Raw genomic sequence first — 26141 nt, forward strand, 5'->3', positions numbered from 1 at the left:
GAGGGCGCCAGGTGTGAGTTTTGCACACCAATAGCAAAGCTTAGTGAATGGAGGAGATTCATACAGTCTGGCGGCAGAAGACTGCCTAGGACGAGCGTTCCAAATGCCACTACCAACAATAAACAGAGGAGGAGGAGACAAGTAAAGCGAACCACAAGTCAAGAGAGGGTTGATCAGGAAGGCACATTAAGTCAGGCAGCCCTCAAATTAAGCCACCACCTGCTTTGCAAGGAACACAAATCACAAAACATTGGAATGGCACGATTTAAAGAGGTTGAGGCTTTTTGAATCATACCACTGAACATACTTTTTCCAGCAACCTGCAAAGATGAATTTGCAAGCCTGCGTCCAGCCACAAAGAGGGCGTCATCAACTTAATCTGGAACACAAGAGAACCCTAAATTGGCAAAACTCAATTTTCATGAGTGCATCCACAGTATTTGGGGTAAGACGGGAAGGGCATCATTCATCCTATGAGCGCAGGACTGTTCTGAACGGGAGCAGGAGAGGAGGTCGGGTAACAAACTGGTATATGAGATCTTCTGTGCCCACTGGGCAATGCAAATCAGCTCTGCTGTAATCTTTTGTACCTTCTGCAATACTTTTGCATATATGGGATTGTTGGTAACATGTACAGCAGGCCCTGAACACAGTTGAACCTGTTCCTCAGAGACCCATTAAGAGGTAGATGTGTTGCACAAATGTGTGGACACTTCCTGATGTGGGTGCCGGCAAAGTTATCCAGGAATGGAAACTGCAACCTGAGAATATCACCTCTTTCGACTTCAGGGTGCAGGTCCCATTCGTGGGCCTCCAGTAAGAAATACCAAAGTGGTCAACCTAGTCTAAGAGCATGGGAGGCCAATAACTTACACACCTCTACTCCACTCTATTTTGATATAGTGGCTGTTAGTGTTGTTACCAACAGAATATGAATACTGCTCTCTGATATGAAAGGGAGAAATGTCTTCATTATGCGGTGAACTACTTGCAGCTCAAGCACTTTTCTTAGCATGTGGTACTCTATGCTTTAAGGCACACCAAAGGATCTGTGGCATCATGTCACTCAGATAGGCACCCTACACCAGAAAGGAGGCGTCCGTGACTACAGTAATCAGAGCCTTTGGAGGGCTGAAAGGACAGTCTCTATCAAACGTTTGGAGTGCCCTATCCTCCAGTGCATATCTGGATGAAAACAGTGAGAGATTTACATCTGAGCTGTGTGATTCTGCTGATGCTGGGGCCACAGTTACCTCAGTTACTCATCTGGACTGTGACACCAAGGCCATGAGGCCAAACAGTGGCAAACTTGCAAAATGAAGTCAGAGTCAAAAACCTCTGATTCATCGCCTACATTTCTGCTATCCTCTGAAAGGAAAAGGCTTTCAAGCTGATTGTGTCCAGAAAAGTTTCTTACAGAGGTTAGTGTCTGTGTGGAAGAAAAGCAGGACACTTTTTGCATTAATAGTAAAGCCCAAGTTGTGGACAATGGTGACCATTTTCTGGAAGGTGCTCCTTGTCAATGCAGTGAACTCAAATTGCACTAGCCAGTAGTCTCAAGAATAGAAATACATGGAATCCTAACAACTACACTGAAAACACAACATCTGTCAGCACTTGATAAAGATGCATAGAGTGTTTGTTAGTCAAAAATGCAGAACTGAGTGCCGTAATTCCACCTTGATCCTCAGTTAATGTTTGTTTGCCGGGAGACTTGAAAGATGAAAAGAGGCATCTGAAAGGTCCCAATCTCTTGCATTCACGACTAGAATGAATGGCTCAGAGACCAACTACTGAATGTGTCCTTCGGAATTAACAAATTTTGAAGTCGAAGATCCAGGATGGGTCTTAGGCCTCCTTTGTTCATTAGGGCCAAGAAGTAAAGGTAATACAATCTAATGCCCCTTTCCTTCAGAGGTACTACATGTAGACACTTTTGTTTGGCAGCAAGGACTTTCACCTACAAGACTTAAGTGTGTCCTAGAGAGCGCAACCTTGGTAGCAGGTGTGGGGTCAGAGCGAATGGGGAATAACACTTTGAGACTAGTTGGATGACCCTGCGATCTATTGTGATTGTTTATCAATTGGTGGAAAAATGGGATAGCCTCTCTTGCTGAAGGCGAGGGACAGTGTGAGGAGAGTGCAGGTGGAGAGTTGAAGAGGTTTTGAGATAAATCCAGCAGAAGATGGCACAGCTGAATCTACTGCTGATTTCCTCCACTATATACATCCCTTCACAAAAAGCAGCAGTTCAGCTGCTGAGATTTCTGGACAGGCTGAGTAGGTTGTCTCTGTTGAACTGTACTATCCTGAAATAGAGATGACATTTCTTACATTGTTGGCAAGATTGTCATGTTGGGGAGGCAAGGTCTAGTGCCCCTGCCCATGAACCAAGCGGAGTTGTCAACCCACACAATCCAGGAAGATCCAATCTATCCTAAACTTGCTTTGTGAACTGCTTTTTCGTGTGGGCTGAAAAGCTGATCTCTGTAGGTTTTACCAATTCCCACTAGGCATGAACATATCAGCAAAGAAGGCAGATGGCAACTGCAGTTGTGGAGGGTGGGGAGAATTGGGTGGGAGTCTGTCAGAAGCAAAGACTTTATGGCTTACTGAGCCAGGTTTCTTTGACTCTTTATCAGGAGGCTACATGGGGAAGACATTTGGGTTTTGCTCAGTGCTCAATTTGTAAATAAAAAGGTGCCGGTGCTCAAAACTCTCCTCTGAAACACGCGGCTGCTGCAATTAAAAGTGTGAGCACATAATACTTAGGCAGCATAATCCTGAAGCCGCCTCGAGCCTCTTCAGTCCATTTATAGCCACTCCCGGCCCCTTCAGCTCACTCTGTCAGCTTCCTGCTTTTCCCCTTTCTGACGCTTTTTCGTTTCTCTCCTCTTCCATCTTTCCCACGTGTCTTTTGCTCCCAGTAAATGCTTAAGACAGAAAACTAAGCGCCAGCCCTCAAAAATAAGTGCCGGTGCTCCGCACCGGAAACAACAAGCACAAATTAAGCATTGGTTTTGCGTAGAGGAGGAAATATGCAGAACAAGGCTTTCTAGTAACAAGTGAGAGGGCATAAAACAGGGGAAAGTTGCCGGGAGCAGGCCTATGGTGTTTGGCTATCTGCCCATGGACTCATGGGCTTAAAAGCTGTTTCTCAAATGCAGCATTGACGTGATCCAAGACAGCATCACAGAAAGAAAGCAATGGTTCTCACACAAAAGAGAATGGTTGCAAGACTACAGAAAAATATGTTAAACTTCTCCTTTAAAGAGGGCAATATCAATTCCAAGGCTTCCACTGCTTAGTGTACTGCTTACAGTTGTGAATGAAGAAACTTCAGCTGAAGCAGGGCCAGAGGGGCAAGGGCAGGGCCAGAGGGGCAAGTGATGACTTCTTCTGGTGAGGTGTCCACGTTGCTCACATCTTATACGTCCAGATATAAGTCAGCATCAGTTTTATAGAGAGAAATGAGGGTAGCAGCCTCCTAATCATTCTCTTCTGTTCTGCCATAGTCCTTATGAGGCTCTGCGAAGGCATCAAATGTCTGAGATAAATAACGTTCCATTGAGACAAATCTATGACTCTGGGAAGGTTCTATGCAAAAGTAAAATTGTTGAAGTTTGCCTCACTGCACCAATAATTTCCCCAAAACTCCCATGTCAACTTTGAAAGCAGCTTTGTAGTCAGCTCTCTGGAGTGAGCCTGCACTGACAAACTAACAGGAGGTGGCACCCTGGTAGGTTCCAACTACATTCTCTGTGCTGGGGATGGAGTATACATAGGCACAGATTCAGTGGTCCCCGTAAGGGGCAATTGAGAGGACAGAGAAGAGGTCCTGAAAAAATCCAGCATTGCCAGCCGGAAAGGCTCAACCAGCTCAAGGTCGGCCAATGAACTAGCGAACTCCAGTCTCGTCGTTATTCGCATTGGGATCTTATCTGCACTTGAGAGCTCGGTGTGGGAGAAAGGCACTGAGACTCCGAATAGTCACAGAAAATGGGCTGTTTTCTATAGGAAGAAAACGTATTCTTCCTGTTGCTCTTCTTCTAATTTTTATGGGAACATCTCCAGAGACATCTCCACCCGTCAGGTGACTCACCTGTACACAATGAGATGAATGCATCTCACTTTAGGCCTGAGGCAAAAACAACTTGATGTGTCGCTTTCTGGAGGCCTTGTAGACCATAGAGGCCTCAGAATGGCAGGCAGTGGATTTAAGTTCAAAACCCAGACACCAAATGCAGATGTCATGTGGATCTGAAATGGAAATATTCTTGCAGCATCTCCTACAAAGTTTTAACTCTGACACTTTCAGTGGAGACACTGGACCTAGTCACTGTCTAAGGAATTTAATTAGAAAGAAAACAAGGAGGATCTACTATTTACATTGATGAGGCATAGAAAAAAAAGAAGACCAGGCGCCTGCATGGCAGGTGGCACCATATATATATTTGTGCGTCATGTCAGTAGTGGCGGGTGAAGCCATATGAAGCCACCCAGTCGTACTGGAGAGCTACTGACGCGCAAAAGCTTTTGTGGCCCACTCTGAAGCCTGGAAAAATGATCCCTAAGATAAAGGATCTGTTTCAAGAGCTATCAATCGGCATGCCGCCTCTGTAATATTCTTACACATATTACATCAAATATCAATCTTAAGCTGTGCACAGTTCCAAGATATTAGTTATAAGCAAGTTTTCTCAGACAACAGAGCATAAAAGATAAGAGTACCCTACCCTCCTTCTGTTCAAGGCAAACAAAGTTTCTGGATATGCCTTTTGAATAGAAAATAGGAACTGAAAATGAAACTGCAAGAAAAGAATGCTTACAAAATAAGAGTGGATCAAGATTTTTTGCTGATGCTTCTTTCAAAGCAGTTTAACAAAACATTTTCTAACCATATATTTTAGCCAACAACCTTCAAAGAGGTCATTTACATTAACGTACAAATTACTTACCTTCAGTAACAAAATATCTGGTAGAAACATATTCTAGTTGTAGATTCCTTACCTTAGAATTTTCCTCCAGGAGTCAGACTGGATCCGGAGATTTTTCTTCGAGCAATACCCTTGGGCGTCGGTCGACTCCGCAGGCGTCGTAGGAGTTGTGGTCGCCGTGATGACGTCGGGAGTAGTACATAGACGCCACCCTTGTGCAGTGACATCAGTTTCTTTTAACGACTTTCCACGCCACAGCGCAGAGCCGCTAAGAACACTGAGTTTGGTGCGCCAGAGCTAAGGACCTGAAAGTGGGGGATCCCTGTCCCTAGAAATCAGTTCGCAAGCGGGGAGGATGGGTGGGCGGTAAGGAATCTGCAACTAGAATATGTCTCTACCAGATATTTTGTTACCAAAGGTAAGTAACTTGTACATCTGATAGAGACTTCTAGTTGCAGATTCCTTACCTTAAACCCACGCAATGACATCCTCGGTGGTGGGCTGCGAACTAAGATCATCCAAGAAAGTCCTGCAGGACCGAACGACTAAAGTAGCCGTCCCGACAGACCTGACTATCCAGGCAGTAATGCTTAGCAAAAGTGTGCAGGGATGCCCACGTAGCTGCCTGACAGATATCCAGGACAGGAACTCCAAGTGCTAACGCAGTGGATGCAGCAGTGGCCTTGGTAGAATGAGCCCGCAACCCGTCAGGAGGTTGCTTTTTTGCCAAAGCGTAGCACATTTTGATGCAAAAAAGCACCCATCGAGAGATGGTACGCTTCTGCACTGCCTTCCCTTTCTTCGCACCCACATAGCCAAAGAGTTGATCGTCCACCCAGAAGTCTTTATTTTAGGTCCAGACAGTGGAGTCTCTCCTCTGCCTGGGAAGGATGTGGGGGTGCGTAGAAGGTAGGTAAAGTGATGGACTGGCCTACATGAAATGGTGTAACCACCTTAGGAAGGAAAGAAGCCCTGGTGCGTAACACCACTTCGTCAGGGTGCACAGACAAATATGGAGGCTTTGAAGAAAGGGCCTGAAGCTCACTCACCCTGCGAGCAGAGGTGATGGCGATGAGAGAGACAGTTTTGATTGTGAGGAGCCGTAAAGGACAATTATGCATTGGCTCAAAGGGACAATTATGCATTGGCTCAAAGGGGGTACACAATAAGTAAGTAAGTAAGAAGATCCGCCCAAAGAGGAGGTCTGAGTGGAGGATCGATGGACATGCTCAACAGCTCTGGATACCACACTCTTCGAGCCCAGTCCGGAGCCACCAAGATAACTTGGGCCCGGTCGTACTTGATTTTCTTGAGAATTCTGGGCAGAAGAGAGATAGGCGTAAAGGAGGCCGGAGTTCCACTTGAGGCGAAAAGCGTCTCCGAGCGAGTGCCACCTTGGAAACTCCAATGCGCAAAATAGCTGATATTGCACGTTCTCTGCAAACAGATCTAACCAAGGCTCTCCCCACTTGAGAAAGAGACCGTGCGCCACCTCCGGATGGAGATGCCATTCGTGATCGACTGCGTCGGCGGCTGAGTTTGTCTGCTCTGGCGTTGAGAGAGCCCGCCAGATGTTGAACCATCAGGGTAATGCCCTGATGTTCCAGCCATGTCCAGAGGCATAGGGCCTCCTGACAAAGGGTCCAGGATCCTACCCCACCTTGTTTGTTGGATTACCACATGGCTATAGTGTTGTCCTTGAACACCTGCACTACTTTCCCTTTGAGAGAGGGAAGGAATGCTTTCAACGCAAGTCTGATTGCTCGGAGCTCCAGCAAATTTATGTGGAGTCCCAATTCCGCAGGAGACTAGAGGCCTCTGATCTCCGCCTCTCCCATGTGGCCGCCCCACCCCAGAAGTGACGCATCTGTCACTATAGAGAGATCTGAGTGGGGAAGGGAGAGGGATCCGCCAGTGACCCAATTGGGATTCGAAGGCCACCACTACAGGTCTTTCGCAGTACCCTGCGAGATCTGGACCATGTCGGAGAGATTCCCCTGATGCTGCACCCACTGGAACTTCAAGTCCCACTGCACAGCCCGCATATGCCACCTGTCATGTGTTACTAGCAGGATGCAGGAGGCCGAGAGGCCCAGCAGCCTCAGAGTCTGTCTCACTGAAACCCAAGACCAGGGCTGAAAGATCGGAATCATAGCCTGAATGTCTTGGACTCGCTTTTGGGGAGGATAAGCCTGAAACAGCACTGTGTCCAGAACTCCTCCGATGAAAGGGAGCGTCTGAGAAGGAGTCAGGTGTGACTTTGGCATGTTGATAGTGAACCCCAGCTGGTGCAGGAGGTCCGCCGTAGTCTGGAGGTGGGAGACCACTGTCACGGGCGAAGGTGCCTTCAACAGCCACTCGTCTAGGTAGGGGAAGACTGAGACCCCTAACCTGCGAAGATGAGCTGCAACCACCGCCATCACTTTTGTGAACACGCGAGGGGCACTGGTAAGGCCGAAAGGGAGCACGGTAAATTGAAAGTGCTTGTGACCTACCACAAATCGTAGGTAACGTCTGTGGGCAGGCAGGATGGAGATGTGGAAATAAGCATCCTGTAAGTCCAACGCTACCATTCAGTCTCCTGAGTCCTAGACAGACAGAACCTGAGCCAGGGTGAGCATTTTGAACTTCTTCTTGAGGAAGTAGTTCAGGTCCTGAAGATCTAGGATAGGGCGCAAGCCTTTGTCCTTCTTTGGTATCAAAGTAGTGGGAATAACAACCACAACCTACTTCTGGCACAGAGACCCTTTCAATAGCTCCCTTGGCCAAGAGAGCCACGACTTCCTGGCGGAGAAGCATCAAATGATCCTCCAAAAGGTGATGGAAGGATGGTGGCATGTGTGGTGGTGCAGATTTGAAAGGGAGCGAGTAGCCCTTCTGAATTATTTGCAAAACCCACCCATCCGTGGTTATATGTTCCCAGTGGGGCAGGTGATGGCGGATTCTGCCACCAACTGGGCAGGAGTGAGGGGCAGAGGTGGACTGGACAGACCTCTGGTTCCCTGTCTCACGGCCACGTGGGATTCCGCGCCCTCGGCAACGCATAGGCTGTCCAGCGTGCATGGCCCAGTGGCTAGGTTGAGGACGCGACAGGGCGCCTCTTCCGTGGCCACGAAAGGGACGAAAAGTGTACTGTGGGGGGCGAGTGGCGGAAAAAAGGCCAAGGGACCGAGCCGTAGCCTGGGAATCCTTGAACCTCTCCAAGGCCGAGTCCTCTTTGTCTCCGAAGAGACGGGTGCCATCAAAGGGCATGTCCATGAGTGACTGTTGGACATCTCCCGAGAAGCCAGAAGTATGTAACCAGGCATGGCACCGTAAGGCCACTGTCATTGCAACCGATATGCCCAGAGAGTCGGACGTATCCAGCCCACAACGGATTGTGAACTTTGCCACGTCTCTCCCATCTTGGACTGCTTGGGAGACGATAGCACGGGCCTCCTCCGGTATCTGCGGCAGGACTTGCGCTACCGTATCCCACAGCGAGCAGGAATAACGGCCCAAAAAGCATGCAGTGTTCACGGACCGCAGCGTGAGGCTGGAGGAAGAAAACAATTTCTTACCAAATTGTTCCAGCTTTCTGGATTCCCTATCCGGGGGTGCAGAAGGGAACGCGCCAGAAGAAGAGGATGCCTGGATGACAAGACTATAAGGCGTAGATTGTTGGGACAGGAACTTTGGGTCGTTCGGCACAGGCTGATGGCGAGCGATGGTCCTGGTCACAGGAGCCCCCGTTTTGGGTTTGGACCATGTACCCAAAAGGACATCATTGAGGGCCTCATTAAATGGGAGAAGGGGTTCAGACGTAGAAGCCCCAGGCTGAAGCACCTCCGTCAGGAGATTAGACCAGACTTCGACAGTAGGTAGCTCAAGGCCAAGGACCTCAGCCACCACACTAACCACCATACTATAGGTAGCTCCCTCTGCCGTAGCCACGGTAGGAGGAGACAGCATGCCAGTGTCAGGAGAAGTATCCAGACCACTGGCTTCTCCCAAGTCCTGCGCCCAGTCCATAGTAGGGTCTTCCTGGTATTCGTAAGGGTCCAGGGACCCCTCCAGTTCCTCCCCGTATTCGTACCCATATGAAAATGGGTCAGAATCCGACCTCAGGCGAATAGGGCCCACTGAAGCCGATGGCGGCGTCGGCCGACTCCGAGTCGTCGCGAATGAGAATCGGGTCGATGTAGATAGAGGGCACTACCGACGTCGGGAGCGTTGATAAACGACCCAGCGCCGGGGAAGGTCTCGATTGTGCGACTGGCGTCGGTGCGGATCCGTGCATGGATCCAGAGGCGACCTCGGGGGCCGGGGCAGAAGCCACCGGCACGGAACCCGAAGGCCCCTCAGCCAAGCCCCTTGGGCCCGAAAGCAACGTATCAGGGTCGGCACGCCCAAAGATGAGGCGCATGGCCTCGTAGAACTCTGAGTTGGGCGGGGGTCGCTCCGGCAAACTCAGGGAAGCTCGGAGGCGACCCAGACGTAGACTCCGAGGACAGAGGCCTAGTGCGTGGACGCTCGTCCTGCGTCGTGTCAGCCGAGCGACGGGGTGAAGTCTGAGAGCGATGGGACTTCTTCGACTTCTTACTTGACCCAAAGACTTCGAAGAAGACGAGTGGTGATGGCTCTGTGACCAATCTCAAGACCTTCCTCTTGAGCGAGATCCGGATCTACGCGGAGTCGAGTGCCGGGCCACCATCAGCTTTAGCTTTGCCCGACACTCGGAGCACGACTTCAGGTCATGGTCGCACTCGAGGCACCACAGGCAACCACGATGAGGGTCCTTCACCGACATCATACGGTGGCAGTCCTCGCACGGCTTGAACCTGGTTTTCGCGGACATCCTCGACGCACCAAGTGTCACACCAAAAATGTTTGACAAACGGTCTAATTCGGCCAAAAAGTAGCCGGGGATAGCTCTCTCTCGGATCAGCGTGTGGTGCAGAAAGAAAAGAACTGACGTCACTGCGCGAGGGCGGTGTCTATGTACTACTCCCAATGTCATCACGGCGACCACGATGCCTACGGCGACCACGATGCCTACGACGCCTGCGGAGTTGACCGACGCCACCTACCGAAGCGCAAGGGTATTGCTCGAAGAAAAATCTCCGGATCCAGTCTGACGCCTGGGGGAAAATTCTAAGGTAAGGAATCTGCAAATAGAAGTCTCTATCAGATAGAACAAAATAATAGGAGAAAGGTAACAGGAGAAAAATTGTTTCAATGTAATCATTTTGAGACATATCATTTGTAGCCACCAGGATAGAAATGTCGGATGCTGGGATATACGTTGCAATAACACTCGGGCAGCATACCATATTGCACTTGTAAGTCACCTCATTTTAAAAGACATGCTTCTCGACCTTTTTCCTGGAATTAGGTGAGAGCTATGGCTAAAAATATAGAAACGGTCAGTGGCAGTTCCTAACTTCGGTTTTACATTATCAAAACTAGCAACATTTCCAGAATGTATTTTCCAACTGCAGCAGTGAAAAAAAAATCACAGGTTGGCGTATTTTCTACAGTGGTGCAAAAAATACCTGCTCCTTGGATTGGAAAGATTAGCGGCCTTTTGGAATTTTAGTAACACTCCAGTTGGAATTTTGTGGGTAATTGCAGCTCATCAAATGCCATTTTCCGGAATATATGCGTTCCTACAGTTACATGTAAAAAGGAATGAGTAAGTGTGCACTTACGGTAAAATAACAGAAACCTACATTGCCATTTTTGGGGGGATGGAGAGAGGAGGGATCTTTCCACACAGAAACATATTTCTCCTAACCATAGACGGCTAGATTGCCCCTCTGTAAACAAACCACAGGAGTAGGATTTGGGGAAATGGGATACACTCAGAAATCATTTTTTTTTTTTTGTTTAGATATTCTAGCTTTCGCCCTGGCCTTTTTTAGAATACCAAAGATGTAGCTCTATGAAAGGTGTAGATATAAGCCCTTTGAGTCGTAGATTTATTGATTATTTCGTGCGACTGGCCCTGATGCGATGTAAAGGGAGCGAGCAGCTTATCACAAAGTCTTCAAATTCGGCATCACAGAATCCATACTTTTTGAGCTTGTGAGTTACTATGGCGATGAGGAAATTACCTACCCAATCACTGAGCTGCGCCCACGAACAGTCCAGTGTCTTTCCAAACATTTGCATGTGTTTTTATTTTAATAAGAAAATAAACGCACAAGGTTAGTTTGAAAAGCTACCCAAAATTTTGCCACCAGCCATTTCTCTACGCCACCCGTCACCCCATCTCCTTTCTCAATATCTGTCCTGCAGCCAGACCACTGCTATCCTTGACAACCTGTGGCTGGAGTAGGAAACCAATCACACACACTAGACCACTTGGCCTTTTCCTACTTGACTTCTGAGGTTTCAGAAGAAACCTCTGAGCTTTCCATCCCTTCAGCATATTGGGGCCTGCTTCTTCCTCATCAGCGCTGAACAGATGTTCTGGCCTGAAGATGTCAGCGGAGATTTGGCTTTGCATTATGTAATGACACCAATGCCTCTCTCTTCGATACCCGAGGGTTTTATTCCAGTGGAAGGCTTAAGTGGTGTCACTGGTAGCCTTGCTGTACTTCAGCTTCAGGCACAGATTCCACACACTGTGCAGGTACGACTTGGGGTACTTGGCAGTGCACCTATGGCAAAACTGGAAAGATGCATCTTACATAACACCCTTACCTGCCAACAGTGATTCTCTAGAATTCGACCTGGAGAACATCAGTCTTGTTGGCTGTTCGTAGGGGTGGCTGGACCAGATTTATTGGATAATAGTTAACCAGTCAAAGGCAGGAGAGACAGCAATGGTTTTCAAAGTTGTTGTGTTGGAAAAACTCAAACACTGGTCCGAAGAACTTGGCAAACAATGAGTCAGTCCCAGAACTGGCTCTCAAACACCCAAACCTGATGGCTGAAGCAAAAAAAATTAAAAAAAATCGAGCGGTTGAGTTTTTGTCCTCCTGCATTGTAAGTTAAGGTAGTAGTCACAACAGGTCTTGTGACTCAAAACCTTTCTGAAGAAAAACAAGATGCAAACATACACAGTAGATGGCAGAAGTATGCAGAGTATGTGTATCTACAGCCACAAATGCTATGAACATAACTATGGAGGAGGCCTAGCCATGCCAAATTTTCAGTTATACAATTTTGGTGCCATTGCCATTATTATTTTTGGGTTATGATAGGTGCAACAGGTAGATATGATAATTTTATCCTTGAAATGCAGACTACAGCATCTGGAGATTGATTTAGCACAATTTCTACAGACACCCCCATTGTCTCAAAAACGTATGCTATAAGTGCATCATCATGAAGCCGTTCATTTTTTTTATTTTATTTTTTAACAATTTGACATTTCTGCCTTCCATGCAAAAACTACTCTACAGGGCTGGTCATTTAGGACAAGTTGTCTTGTCCAATATGAACAAGTTACTTTCCTTTGGTGGCGCCTTATCTGGTAGAGGCTATGTCTAGCTAGAGATTCCTTACCTTTAAATTCTCCCCAGGCATCAGACTGGATCCAGAAGATGTTACATGAGCAGTACCCCTTTGCGCTGGAAGGTGGCGTCGATTGGCTGTGCACCTGTCGTTGACGTCATCCACGCAGAAAAGGACGTCATGCTTCCCATATAGGCGCCACCCAGATGCACAGATGTCAGTTTCTTTTCAGGAATTTCCATGTCAGAAGAACTGACCACTGTTGTCTCCGTAAGGGAATAGCCCTGCACCTAGAAATCTGTTCAGAGTGGGAAGGATGGGCAGGTTGGTGAGGAATCTGCAGCTAGATGTATTCTCAACCAGATAAGGCGTTACCAGAGATAAGTAACTTGTTCATCTGATACAGACTTCTAGCTGCAGATTCCTCATCTTTGAATAGATACACAAGCAACACTATCCCCAGCGCTCAAACTCCACGCGAGTCGGAGAGTGGAAAGATTCTGGTGGAGAATTCTCCCTTGCTGCTGCGACAGAAGATCTTCCCGAAGGGGCAGTCTGATTGGCGGATCAATGAACATGCTCAGCAGATTGGGACACAAGACTCTGTGCTCAGTCCGGAGCCATAAGTATTAATTGGGCCCAGTGGTTCCTGATCATCTTGAGGACTCTGGACAGGAGTGGTATGTGCAGAAAGGCGTATAGGAGGCCTGAATTCCACTTAAGACAGTGTCTCAGAGCGACTGCCGCCTTGGAAAGTCGAGCACAATACTGCTGGCTCTGCATGTTCTCGGCAGAGGCAAACAGATCTAGCCAAGCCTTCCCCCACTGCTGAAAGAGACCTTGTGCCACTTCCGGATGGAGATACCATTAGTGATCCGCTAGACATTTTCAGCTGAGTTAATCCTCTTTGGCATTCAGAGAGCCCACCAGTTGATGAACCACAAGGGATATGCCCTGCTGTTCCAGCCGTGTCCAGAAGCAAAGAGGCTCTTGACAAAGGGTCTAGGTCCCCATCCCTCTCTGCTTGTTGCAGTATCACATGGCGGTGTTGTTTGCGAACCCTTGCACTATCTTTAACCTGATAGAAGGGAGAAAGGATTTCAATACCAGTCGGAGGACACAGACCTCCAGCATTGATGTGGAGCCCCACTTTTGCCGGAGATCAGATTCCTCTTATCTCCACCTCTCCCAGATGGCCGCCCCATCCCAGGAGTGACGCATCTGTTACCACTACTGTCAGATCTGTGTGGGGAAGGGAGAGGGATCTGTGCACGAACTGACCAGAACTCTGACCACATGACCCATCAGGGCAGTGGGTCCTGTGCCCTCAGCCATGCAACAGCTAGGCAGCATGCACGGCAGAGTGGCTGGACGGAAATTTGCACGGTTGGAAGCCCCTTCTGCAGCCACGAAAGGCCGGTTGTTGGGGATGAGGGGCCGCCGCAAGACCCAAAGACCTGGCTGCAGCATGAGAATCCTTTAAGCGCTGGGGCGCCAAACCTGTCTTGTCTCTAAAGAAATGGATGCCATTAAAATGCATGTCCATTAGGGAAGCTTGGACATCCCCTGAAAAGCCAGACGTCCTCAGCTAGGTGTCGTGCCTCAGGGCCAGAGTCGTTAAAGCGCTCTGCTTAGCGAGTCGGTCTTGAATTTTGCTGCGCCTCTCCTGCCAACAACAGCCTGAGACAGTAAAGCCCAGGCCTCCTCCGGGACCTGTGGCAGCATTTGCGCATCCGTGTTCTGCAGTGTGGGAATAACAGCCCAAAAGATATGAGGTGTTCACAGACTGCAATGCAAGACTACCGGAAGAAAACATCTTCCCAAATGAATCCTGCCTTTTGGATTCCCTATTTGGGGAGTGGTAAGGAATGCGCCATGGGAAGTAGAGGCATGGATCACCAAGGTCTCAGGGGTAGGGTGTTGGATCAGGAAACTTGGGTCCCCAGCTGCAGGGCGATAGCGCCGGACAATCGTCCCATTCCCAAGGGTTGGTGCTTCGTTTGGACCAGGTATCCAGAAGGAAGTCTGTGAGGGCATCATTAAACGGAAGAAGGGTTTCAAAGGTGGAAGCTCCCGGTTGCAGCATCTCTGTCAAAAGATTAGTCTTGATGGTCGTGAGGACCTCAGCTGCCCTCCTCACCACCATTGCATAAGAGGCTCCCCTCTTCCATAGCCACGGTAGGGGGAGAATGTATACCAGTATCTGGAGATGTGTCCAGTCCACTGGCTTCAGCCAATTTCTTCCTCATTTGGCTGGCGATCTAAAGGGTTCAACGACCCCTCTGTAGTATTGGGTAGTTTATTATGTGTAAGTTATCTTGGTATGCTCCTTTCCTCCCCTCCTTGGGCAGCATTGTATTATGCCAGTGGACTTTCTAGAATGTAGAGGAGTGGAGAGAAGTAGGAGAGTCGAGTGGACGAATATATTGAAGGTGGCTGGAGGTTCTGTTATAGAGAACTTAAATAAATATATTTTTATGTCCACATCTTAGAAAGTCCAGCGTTTGTATGTTCAAGAGATTCAAGCAAGAGACACTACACCCTACCATTATTCCCTGATACCTAGCCCAGGAGACTAGGGCTCAGGATCAGAACGAGGAGGCAAAGCCCATGCCGGCGTAGAAGTCTGCTCTGTGTTGGAGTCGGGGATGATGACGGCGCTCCTGCACTGGGAGCAAAGGGACCGCACCATCGAAGATCGCAGTGGTACGACTGGCACCAGTCAAGATCCAAGACTGGATCCCTGAGAGACAATCAGCGCCAAAGCCATCGCTGCGGAAACCAATGGGGCCGCTTCTGACTGTGCAGGGCTCAAAGGCACCCTGCCAGGGTCGGACTACCCAAAAATACGATGCATGGCCTCATGAAATGTTTAATTGAGCTGGGGTCGCTACGGCTCCAGGAAACTCGGGGAGGAGCCGAGTCGGCCCTGGTGCAGATTCTGAAGAACGAGGCCTAGAATTACAACGCTACATCGTTGTGTTGGCCGACGGAAGTCGAAAAATGCTTTGACTTCCTGCTTTTCTTCGTATGCCTTGACTTACCATATCGCCCTGAGGATTTTCAGTGGGATGTCTTCAGCCTCCGCGAACGGTTCTGGAACGTTCCTCTCGACCAAGAACTCAACCTGAACAAATTTGCATGTTGGGCCACCATCACCTTAGGGACCGCTCCCTCAAAGCCTTCGGATGTATGGCCTAGCACTCGGAGTACGAGTTTGGGTTGTGGATATGCTCCAAACACCACAAGCAAACAAGGTGCAAATCCATCACAGACCTTGCCCAATGACAGCATCCACGGGGCTTGAAAACCGCCTTCCTAGATGACATCTTTCCACACACCAGGAGTGATCTCAAAAAGAATTTTGACAAAAAGTAAAAAAAAAAATACCAGTTGAAAAGCGAGTGAGGGGTAGCTCTCTTCGAATCAGTGCTGGCTGGTGCGGAAATAAAAGAACTGACATTGGCGCGCCTGTGTGGTACCTGCATAGGAACCGCAATGTAATTTCTGACATGGACGATGCTGACGACGGACGCAGAGCCGATTGACGCCACCTACCAGTGCGCAGGTGTACAGCTCACAAAAATGTTTCCAGATCCAGTATAACACCCGGGAGAATTCAAAGGTAAGTAATCTGCAGCTAGACATCTCTATCAGATTAGACCAATCAGCTGCTAGGAGGTGGCGGAGCACAATATAAACTATACTACTAACTTTCATTTTGGAGTGAGGTGAGAGTCTTGGAGTCAGGTAGAAATACTATGTTCCGAAAGAAAAAGTTGGTTATAATTCTCTAATGAACGGTCTAAGCTCTAGAGTAGAAAATGTTATTGAATGCTCCAGAGAAATTGTGAACGTTTATTCTTGGAAAAGTCACCAATAGTGGTAAGAAGTCGCTGTTATGAAATATTAAAAGGAGAAGCCAAAATCTCCAGTATAGACGTTTGTGAAAGAGAAATCAGGGTGTTTTTCACAACAACAAAAAATGTGGAAAGTGTTATTGAAAAAGAACTTGGAAAGCGTTTGTGGAACCAATTTTGGTAATATGGTCGTTTTTATTAAAAGAACGTTATATTCCCAAAATATTATATAAGGCCAATTGTCCAAATCTCGCAGACTCCTCTATTTTGCCTGACTCTGAAAGATTACAGTACTGCAGACTGGCAACACATTTAAATTTAGAAGAGTAATGAAATACTACTTTTCAACTTTTTATGGACTCAAATACATCTGTACAATGCACCATTACAAATATCAGTTTTGTCTCACACAGCGGCAAAACTGATTTTTGTAGGAGTGCTAGTTCCATAGGGTCATTAATAGCAGAACTCCTAAAATCTTGTCAGGTGCCAATTTTACAATAAGGTCGTAGTAATATGCATAGAGTAAAATACTTATATGCTGCTTTAGGAAAGGCCCAACAGGTACATTTTCTGAAGTATAGCAATATTTATGTAATCTCCTGTGAATTTTTATAGCTCCTAGTACAGAATTAATTTACTTATATTAATAATTTTGCAGGCAAACTATATGGAGTGTGTTAATATAGATGCACAGGTTTGTCTTTTACTGTGTTGTGTAGAATTTAACAAATCTTATTATTTCTTGCTAAAAAAAGTAAATGCATTTCATGTAGTTAGTGTTGGTATGGTAAAAACCAAGGTTGTAGGCAGCCATCCGGGACTTACGCTGGACATGCCTGCTCTAGAGATGTGTGAGGAAAATATAGGGACCTCCACAAACAGATCAGAAGGTGATCAGAACAGACATTCAGTTGCATTCTTTACAAATGATACAGAGAAGTAGAATGTCTAACTCACAAGTCACAGACTCAACCAGTGAAAATAAAATAGGGTTTTGGGGTATTTCCTAAGACCACGTGATGCATTCTATGAACCTTTAACGACTCCTACTGCAAATATTTGAAGCAGTACTCTCAATTACAAGTGAGATATATCACTGCGGGAAAGTTCTTCATAAAACAGGAGAGGTAAAGTGAACACGAAGGGGCGCACATGCACAACAGAGGTTATCAAGAACGTTATCTTTTTCTCCAGATTTACAAAAAAATGAAACCCCGAGAGTTGGGACTTACAACGCAAGATCATTTTTGGGCACCAGTATTATTGTTAAATATGCCTACTGCTTAACAAAGAAACCACCAAAGAATCGGATGGGCTGGACAGATTTGAACTGCACTATAAGTGTTGTGTTTTTTAAGACCATCATACGAATAATTATATCAGCAAAGACAAACTGTATAGCAAATGTAGAACTCGAATTAAGACTATTATACGACTTACCGATGGGTCAGTCCACAAAGAACATTTTGTACAGTCTCGGCAAGGCGCTCCTGGTGATTTTGGATGTTGGCAGAAGTGGTCGTATCCGCTGATTGGGACGCGGCAGAGGTAGCACATTTGGGCACCGCAGCGGCAAGACATGCGATTGCAGCCTTCTGATTTAATGAGACCAGTCCCACACTTGTGGCATTTCCTAATGCGGGCAGCAGTCATTTTTTCTTCACTAGAAAAAATACATGAAAAGAGTAAAGGATAAAAGCAAAACGTTAAACAATATACGGTAAAAATATGGCTTAAAATAAGTGTCTGAAAACAATTAAAAATATAATTTGGTAAATAAGTGTGCAAAACATCCTTTTCTCTAAAAACGTTCACTGTAGATCCTCGGTGGGGAAATCAAAATGCTCATCCTTGCAAAGGCACATCAAATTGAACCATAATTTTAAAAGACTAAACAGAAGAAACAAATATGTAAAAACAAGGAAAAGTACTGAAGGAAAGTTATTTCTAAAAGCACTTCTGTTGCTTTCAAAGCACCTATGTGCCTGTAAACAAACCCCGTACTCGTGCAGCACCTTTCAAATCAGAAGCTGACTTGTTAGGAAGCAATGGGCTGAGCAAGCGAAGGGTACCTTCCCCAGTTAGAATGAGCAACAAAGAGTATAAGCCTTGAAAAAAAATCAACCTGAATGCAAATAACGCTTCTGGGGGGAAAAAACGGGTTATAGACAACAGAGAATTGATTTCTCCCAAATCACTGCCTGCATCACTATGGATGGGAATAAAAGCACCGCTTTTGTCATTTCTATTAGTGAAGTAACCTAAATCGTTTAGGAATTCGTCCAGATTCACTTCACATGTAGTTAGTATTCAATAGCAGGTATAAGCATAGTGGATCAGAGAACTTTATTTCAAGGAAAATAAATTGTTACTTACAGCATAGCAGAGTAGCCAAATACACACAAAAAGCTCACAAGATTTCTTAAAAAGGCCAGTTCTGTCTAGATAGACTCTTAAGGGATCTTTTTGCTTCCAACAATGGAGTGAAGGGTCCACCAAACATGATCCAAATTAGCGTGAGTTAATCACGGTCTCATTGAGGTGAAAATTAATCAGAATTTTGGGAATGAATGGGACGGGTATAGCAGGGAATGTAAGGAGTTGTATTAGTCAAGAATCAGGTGTTGGCCAACACACTTTTTCCTAAAATCATGTCATGGACTACCCCAAAAACCCTGCAGCGGTTTGATCTGGATTTCTATCAATTTGTTTAAAATTCAAATACAGTGTCTCTTGTGCCTAAACTGAGTGTCAGTCAGCACAACATGAAACAAACTCTACGTAAGGGTGTCAATATAGGGGGAAAAAGGTGTGTGAAAATTAAAAACAAAGGTTTTTCAAAATTACACTGTAGGAAGGCATCCAAAAGCAAATATGAGACTACATACCAATATAATGAATTGCTAAGGCTATTAGTGCAGGGAATGCCAAAATCAGTTAGGCCTTGCCCCTGAGGAACTGCATGATGAATTCCCTTCCTCTCTTGCCGCAGCTCAAGATGCCAGAGGAACTGAAGTACTGAGCCAGTATCATTATAAGTATCTTGCTGCTTCTCCTGCCTGAGGTCTGCTGGGGACACGCTTAGCATCCCACTGTCTGATACAGGTAGTGAGCCACCCTGATTGACACGCTCAGTGCTCAACATATCCTGCAGTGACAGACCATAGTGAGCCCCCTGATGTGCAACGGGTTCTGTGATGCAGGTACAGGTCCGTGATCCTTCTTTTCAGGCAGACCAACAGCTACAAGTATATGGCATTAATGTGCTGCTGGCAATTGGCACAAGGAGGGAACTGTAACTTGAGGGTCACTGTCCTCCATGGACATAGAAAACAAATACTGACTCTGATTGATGCCCAAGAACAATGAATGGCCGATTGACTGTTGGCTGTGTAGACTCACACCATCACGCATAGGTGGAAAATACTGGTAATTAGACTTGAACAATGTCAAGTAAGCACACTCTGAGGGGAAGATGCAATGGTAGGTGAGTAGTAGTGCCCGGTGCATGCAATATGGGAGATGCTTCCTCCATGCTTAATTGAAGTCTCAAAACTGGCCGGAGGTGAGCTCCTCTTGCACCATGTAGGATGGATCTGGGGTTCAACCACTGCCTCGATCGCAAGGAACTTGTCTTTGATGCAGCAGCACCAGCATCTGAGAATTGCACTTTTAGTGGTCTCCTTTCTACATGTGCAGTTCTGCACCATCTACTTATCTGAGTGCTTAACGAACAAGTTACTTACCTTCGGTAACAAATTATCTGGTAGAGACATATTCTCTACTTTGGGCACCCTTGAAGGTTAGCTGTCTGCCATCTCTGCTTTCCTCATAGTACCGGATGAACCCTCCTTGTTTAAGTCTCCCATTGTTGGGAGGTTTCTCAAGGGTCTTACCCACATGTTTCCGCCTACCCCGTTCATAAACCTGATACGCATTTACCTTGTGTGCTCCCTTTGAGCCCCTTCATAATTGTCCTCTTTGGCTTTTAACTTTAAAGCCAAGCCTTTCTTGTAGTCATCACCTCTGTTCATAGAGTGAGTGAGCTGCAAGCTCTTTCTTCAAAGCCACCCTTTATCTCTGTCCATCCTGACAAAGTGGTTCTTTGTACCAGGGCCTCTTCCTCTCTAAGTTGGTCACGCCAATTCATGTAGGCCAGTCCATCACCTTGCCTACTTTTTACGCACCCCCACATCCTTATTGTGAAGAGGAGAGACTCCAACGTCTGGATCCAAAAAGAGCGTTGGCGTTTTACCTCAATCGTACTAAAGACTTCCAGGTGGACCATCAACTCTTTGCTGGTTATGTGGATGCAAAAAAGGTGGGTCAGTGCAGAAAAGGACCATCGCCAGATGAATTGTTCTCTGGATCAACATGTGCTATGCTTTGGCTAAGAGGCAACCTCCTGAAGGTTTGGGTGCTCACTTTAATGGAGCAACTGCAGCAACCACAGCATTAGCACGCAGAGTTCCAGTCCCAGATATCTGCCAGGCAGCAACGTGGGCATCACTGCACATGTTCACTAAACACTACTGCCTGGACAGTCAGGTCCACAGGGATGGCTACTTTGGCTGTTCGGTCCTGCAGGACTTTTTATTAAGATCTTAGTTGGCAGTCCCACCTCCAGGGATGGTATTGCTCGGGTATCTATTCTAAGGTAAGGAATGTGCAACTAGAAGTCTATCAGATGAACAAGTTACTTACCTTCGGTAACAAATTATCTGGTAGAGACATATTCTACTTGCAGATTCCTTCCCGACCGACCTATCAATCCTCCCCACTCGGACAACTGATTTCTAGAGACAGGGACTTCCTTTCAGGGCCCTAGGTCTGGCACACCAGTCTTGGCGTTCTTCATGGCTCCTTGCTTCTGGCGTGGAAAGTTGTGAAAAGAAATTGTTGTCAGAGCACCGGGGTGGCACCTAAATACGACTGCGACGTCATCACAGTGACTACAATGCTAACAACGGACATGGAGCCAACCGACGCCACCTGACGGTGTGCAAGGGAATTGCTCAAAGAAAAATCTCCGGATCCAGTCTGACGCCTGGGGGAAATTCTAAGCTAAGGAATCTACAACTATAAGTCTTTATCAGATTACCTTCCTTACCACCTGTGGCCTTGCCACTGACGTCAAGTTATCAATACTACAAGTCATTAAACTACAGAGTGTCACAGGAAGAGATGCCCAGATTCCTGCAGACACCCAACCTGAACAAGAATTTAAGACCAGAGAGAAAACTGCAGTTGGAGTATAAGATAGTCTCCTTGAACAACTATTCAAACATGGTCCGTGAAGAATTTTGAAAAAGTAGGGCCTGGTTTACACACCATACAAGGACTGTCTCAGGCCTAGATGACCACATCACAGAACTGCCATAGTAAGGTACTGCCTATGGATGACCATCATCAAAACTAAGCAGCATGGAAGACAGACCACAATGCTGCAAAGTAAGACTCCTGTGTCTAGCAGAGCTCAAATGAAAGTGGCCATAGGAAGGTCTTCATCCAAGGCTTTATACACCAAGTTATTTGCCATTAGCTCCTAAGCAAGACTGGTCCTCTACTGATGACATTTGTGTGAGTGTTTATTTAGAGTTATTACTCACATAGGACTCCACGAGGGAGACTGCTTAAGTGCCCAGGGAAGATACATATGGATTGGTCCAGCTTTGCAATACTTCTGTTTTGGACGTAAATTTGTGACCAGAGAGTGAATTCATAAAACAGCTATTTAATTACTAAATGCCAATTGCATTTTGGATCTGAAATAGAAGAATAAAAGTAAGGAGCATGTTTAACCATTCACTCAAATGGTGATTTGGTAGGCTAAATGTAAGTTGTTCAGAAAATTCCTTACTGGTGCGCGGATAAGCAAATACTGTATAGGGTCTTCCCACACCAGGTGACCAAACTAGCGTCCTGGTGTGGGAGATAGTATCCAAATCCTAGAAATCTGTACGGAGAGAAGGGGGGATGGTAGGGTCAGCAAGGAATCTGCAGCTAGATCCTCTCTCTTCCAGATAAGGTATTACTGAAGGTAAGTAACTTGTTCATCTGTTTGAGACATTATCCGCAGATTCCTTACCTCAGAATAGATACCAAAGCAATACCATCCCCAGAGGTGGGTCTGCAGACCAATTTCAGAGGAACAAGTGCAGCAGGGCGATTGGGCAAAATGCCTGCCCCACCAGACCGGACTGTCCAGACGGTAATGTTAAGTAAACATGTGCAGGGAAAAACATGTTGCTTCCTGGTCGGCATCCAGGACCGAAATTCTGCGTTCTAATGCAAAGTTCCCTGGCCTGCCTCTGGTAGAATGAGCATGCAAGCCTTTGGGGAGATGAACCCTGGCCAATGCATAGTAGGTTGTAATGCAAATGCGTCTCACCCTGCAAGAAGTTACTGACTAGAATAGCAGGTTACTCTGAGGAATTAGGTCAATAAAAACATACTCATCCCCATAATAACTGTGGAAGCACTACAGCAACGTCAAGCTCTAAAGGCAATGAAGAACAGGGGAATAGCATTGCCACGGCAGTGAAACAAATGAGTCAGAGGACAACAGACAACATGAACATAAAATCCACCTGCTCCCAAGGTGAGAATGAACCATGTTCGGCTAGCACATGGAGATTCAGAGTCAATAGGCAATGCCACTGAGCAGTAGCTCATCTCCATAAAAAAACATCACTGCAGCCAAAGCTGTTCTGTAAAAGCACAGATAAGAAGCATTGAACAATGCTATAAGAGAAACATGGCAAAGATCACAACAGCAACTATTGATATAGAACAACAATTGCCCTCAGAAAAAAACGACCAGAAATAAAGGAAAAGCCTCTGAGACCTACTAGAAAGGATACGCACAGAGGAAAAAAAGAATTGTCAATAAAAAGGCACGATGAAGATGTCATTAAATGTTTACGTACCGAGTCGAGTAACATGAAGATAGTACTAATGTAAAAAAATAGAATGTGTGGAGGACAGCATACACTCCAGGAAAATAAAGACCATCGAAACATGCAACCAAAGCCGGCCGACTGAGCAGACCTCATCAGTTTGCAGATTGTAAAAGCTGAAAGAAGACAAAAGGCATTAAACCTGGCTGAGGTACGGTAAGAAAGGGAAATTCAAAATACTTCAGGGACAAAACCTCACAAAGTGGATGTCCCAAAATGAAACAACTCAGTAAGGCCTGAACCAAAGAAGGAGCTGCAGACTAGAAAAGAACAACAATTGCTCATCACAGGAGACAATGCTCTAAAGGAAACATCAAAATATATGGTCATCTTCCAAGGAAGAGAGAGACATATTAAAAGAGAATATCCCCTTATAAATCATGGAACCTTATTAAAAATGAAGAAGGCTACAACGACCCAGAGGGGTTGCAATATGAAAACATCCTGAAGAACAGAGTGAAAGGAACCGACCAAGGAAACTGAACCATGATGTCCAAGGAACGTGCGTAACACCAACATCCACGGCAATACAGAAGGTAGCCAGTGACACAGAGGAAGACTACATGGAGGCATCTTAAAAATGAACATATGTAATCTGGAGTCCGTGAAAGGTATGAGGACCCCTGTTTAAAAAGGGTCCTAGAGCAGCCAGGGTACAGGACCTGACTTGTAAGTGAAAAGAAAGTAATACACATCAACCTGCGATGAAGGAGCAATATAGATACAGCAAGACCGGCAGCACAAAGGAAGAATGTCTGGTAGCATTACTCGCATGGGCACAAGAAGTAATGGGCCCTCCACACACCTGGTGCTTAAGATGGCAGCAGAAAGAACCCATAGTTAAAAAAGTGAAAAAAACGCACAGATGTAGAATAGTAGAACCACTTGCCCCATTGCTCCAACGGGACCGAAAAAACTGCTCATGGGAAGGGCAACACTAGAAGGAGAAGCGTAAGAAATGCTTCCATAGTAAAGCAAGAAGACTAATACACCATAAAAAGACACTTGTGCAAGCAATCTGCCATGCACAAAAGGTCCCAACGAGACATACTGACCAGCTCCCAATAAGGGAAATGAAGAGTACTACAAGATAATTAACGCCTTTGAGCCAAAAAGGGGATGATCCACACACAGCAGGTTAGGTACCATTAGGGTAACTATCTCTTGAACATGAAGCCCGTCTTCAGGGAAAAAGAAAAAAACATTCTGTAACAGTTGCTAAACCCACTTAGGGTCACAAGAATATAATACCGCCCATACAGTAACAAAAAGAGTAACAAAAAAGAGGTCAGCAACAGCCATAAGAAAAAATATGAATACTGTGCCAGTCCAAAATGTGGAAGGGCTCAGGCTGTAACGAAATAAGGGAGCCGAAGCTGGACTCAACAGGTCTCCACTCTGGGATTGGTTCATCTGCTAACATGGGTAGACATGTTTACAAATCTTTGCCACTCTGACTGTCCCGAAAGCGTTGCACCGCAAAATCGGCAGCAGTGCCGAACAGGCGAGTGCCATCGAAATGCATAACTTTCAAAGTAAATTAGACAGCGTCCGAAAAACCAGAGAGACATAGCCAGGCATGGCAGCGCAGTGCTACAGAGTGGGCCATGGCATGGACAAGTGAGTACCTGGTATCCATACCACACTGCATGACAAACCTAGTTGCCTCGCACCCATCCGGAAGTGTCTGGGTGAGTTCATTCCAGTTCTCCTCTGGAAGCGAAGAGTGCAGGTGCGCCACCGAATCCCACAATGCACGGGAAAGATGACCCAGAATACAAGAGTTGTTGATCGACCAGCGAAAATACTTTGTCCACAAGTTTCAAGCCATCTGGACTCCCACTCCGGAAGAATGCTAGGGAGAATGCTGAGGTCAGAAGAGGCGGCAGCAGCCTGCACCACAAAACGTCTAGGAGTTGGGGGCCTGATAAGGCTAGCAGGGTCTCCTTGGGTGGGCCGGTGTCTACAGTGTATGGATCTGTCCACAGGGGCCCACGTATCTGGTTTAGCCCAGGTCCCCAATAAAATGCTATAGAGCGTCGCATTATATGGGTGCACAGACTTTATTCCTGGCTGACCATGGTGAAACACTGTTAACAAGGGATCAGTAGCGACCTCCACAGAGGGGAGATGCAATTCTAACACTGCAGCTGACCTCTTTAGTGCCTCTGCAATTTCCTCTGTTGCAAGGCTTGTTGGGGGAGGGGGGGGTCTGAAGTGAGCGAGGACTCATTGCCACTGGCCTTACCAAACTCCGTCAGAAAAAAACCTTCCAGAGAAGGCTGGACAGTCTCGTCCACAGGGTTGCTAAACCCCAGGCCCTCTCCTTCACCTTCAAAAGCCTGTTCTGCTGAAGGAAAAAAGACGAGGGATTGATGAGAAGGGAAGGTATCCAAGTCTACAGGCACCACACCCAATGCCGCATGGCGTCAAGCGGCGGTGCTTCGGGAAAGGGTAATCGGTTTGACGTCAACTGCCGCTGTAGACGTCGGTTGATCAAACTTCAGCGTCGCGGGTGGGAACTCCAAAGGGCTGTGTGCAGGAGCCGGTACGGATCAGAGTATGGATCTAGGGGGCCTATCTGATGCTGAGGGCAAACCTGTCAGTGTGGAGTCAGGCCGGACGCCTCTCACCTCCCTGGACCCAGAAAGCGCACCCAGAGGGAGGTAGGGCCCAAAGACTGTGTGAAGGGAGTTGTAATAATCCTACATCTGGGCCAGAGTCGACCCAGTTCCAGGGAAGAGAGTGAGGTGCGGGTGGACTTATATGCCGATTAGTCACCTGGGAAATGGGAGCGGGGTTGGAAACACCAGAGATATCTAATGCAGGCAGATGCTGCAAATTCTAGCGTCAGTACTTCACAGTCTGGTCCTTCAAGGCTGATCGCAGCCTGGAACAGACTCGCAACTGCTTCCTGGACTTGGAGCGAGACAGACAAC

The 26141-nt window shown here is 46.7% G+C and overlaps 1 protein-coding gene across 4 annotated transcripts in view; it reads right to left on the reverse strand.

The window, feature by feature from the left end:
- The window catches only part of RNF216 (ring finger protein 216), a 697454-nt gene that overhangs the window by 40382 nt on the left and 630931 nt on the right, over positions 1-26141 (reverse strand). For all 4 annotated transcript variants that reach the window (XM_069210010.1, XM_069210009.1, XM_069210008.1 and 1 more), the window contains one exon: positions 17684-17906. In XM_069210010.1, the coding sequence (XP_069066111.1) occupies positions 17684-17906 (223 nt within the window). The remainder of the gene's footprint in view (positions 1-17683; positions 17907-26141) is intronic.

This window comes from Pleurodeles waltl, chromosome 10 (genome assembly GCF_031143425.1).
Source record: "Pleurodeles waltl isolate 20211129_DDA chromosome 10, aPleWal1.hap1.20221129, whole genome shotgun sequence".
Classification (NCBI taxonomy): domain Eukaryota; kingdom Metazoa; phylum Chordata; class Amphibia; order Caudata; family Salamandridae; genus Pleurodeles; species Pleurodeles waltl.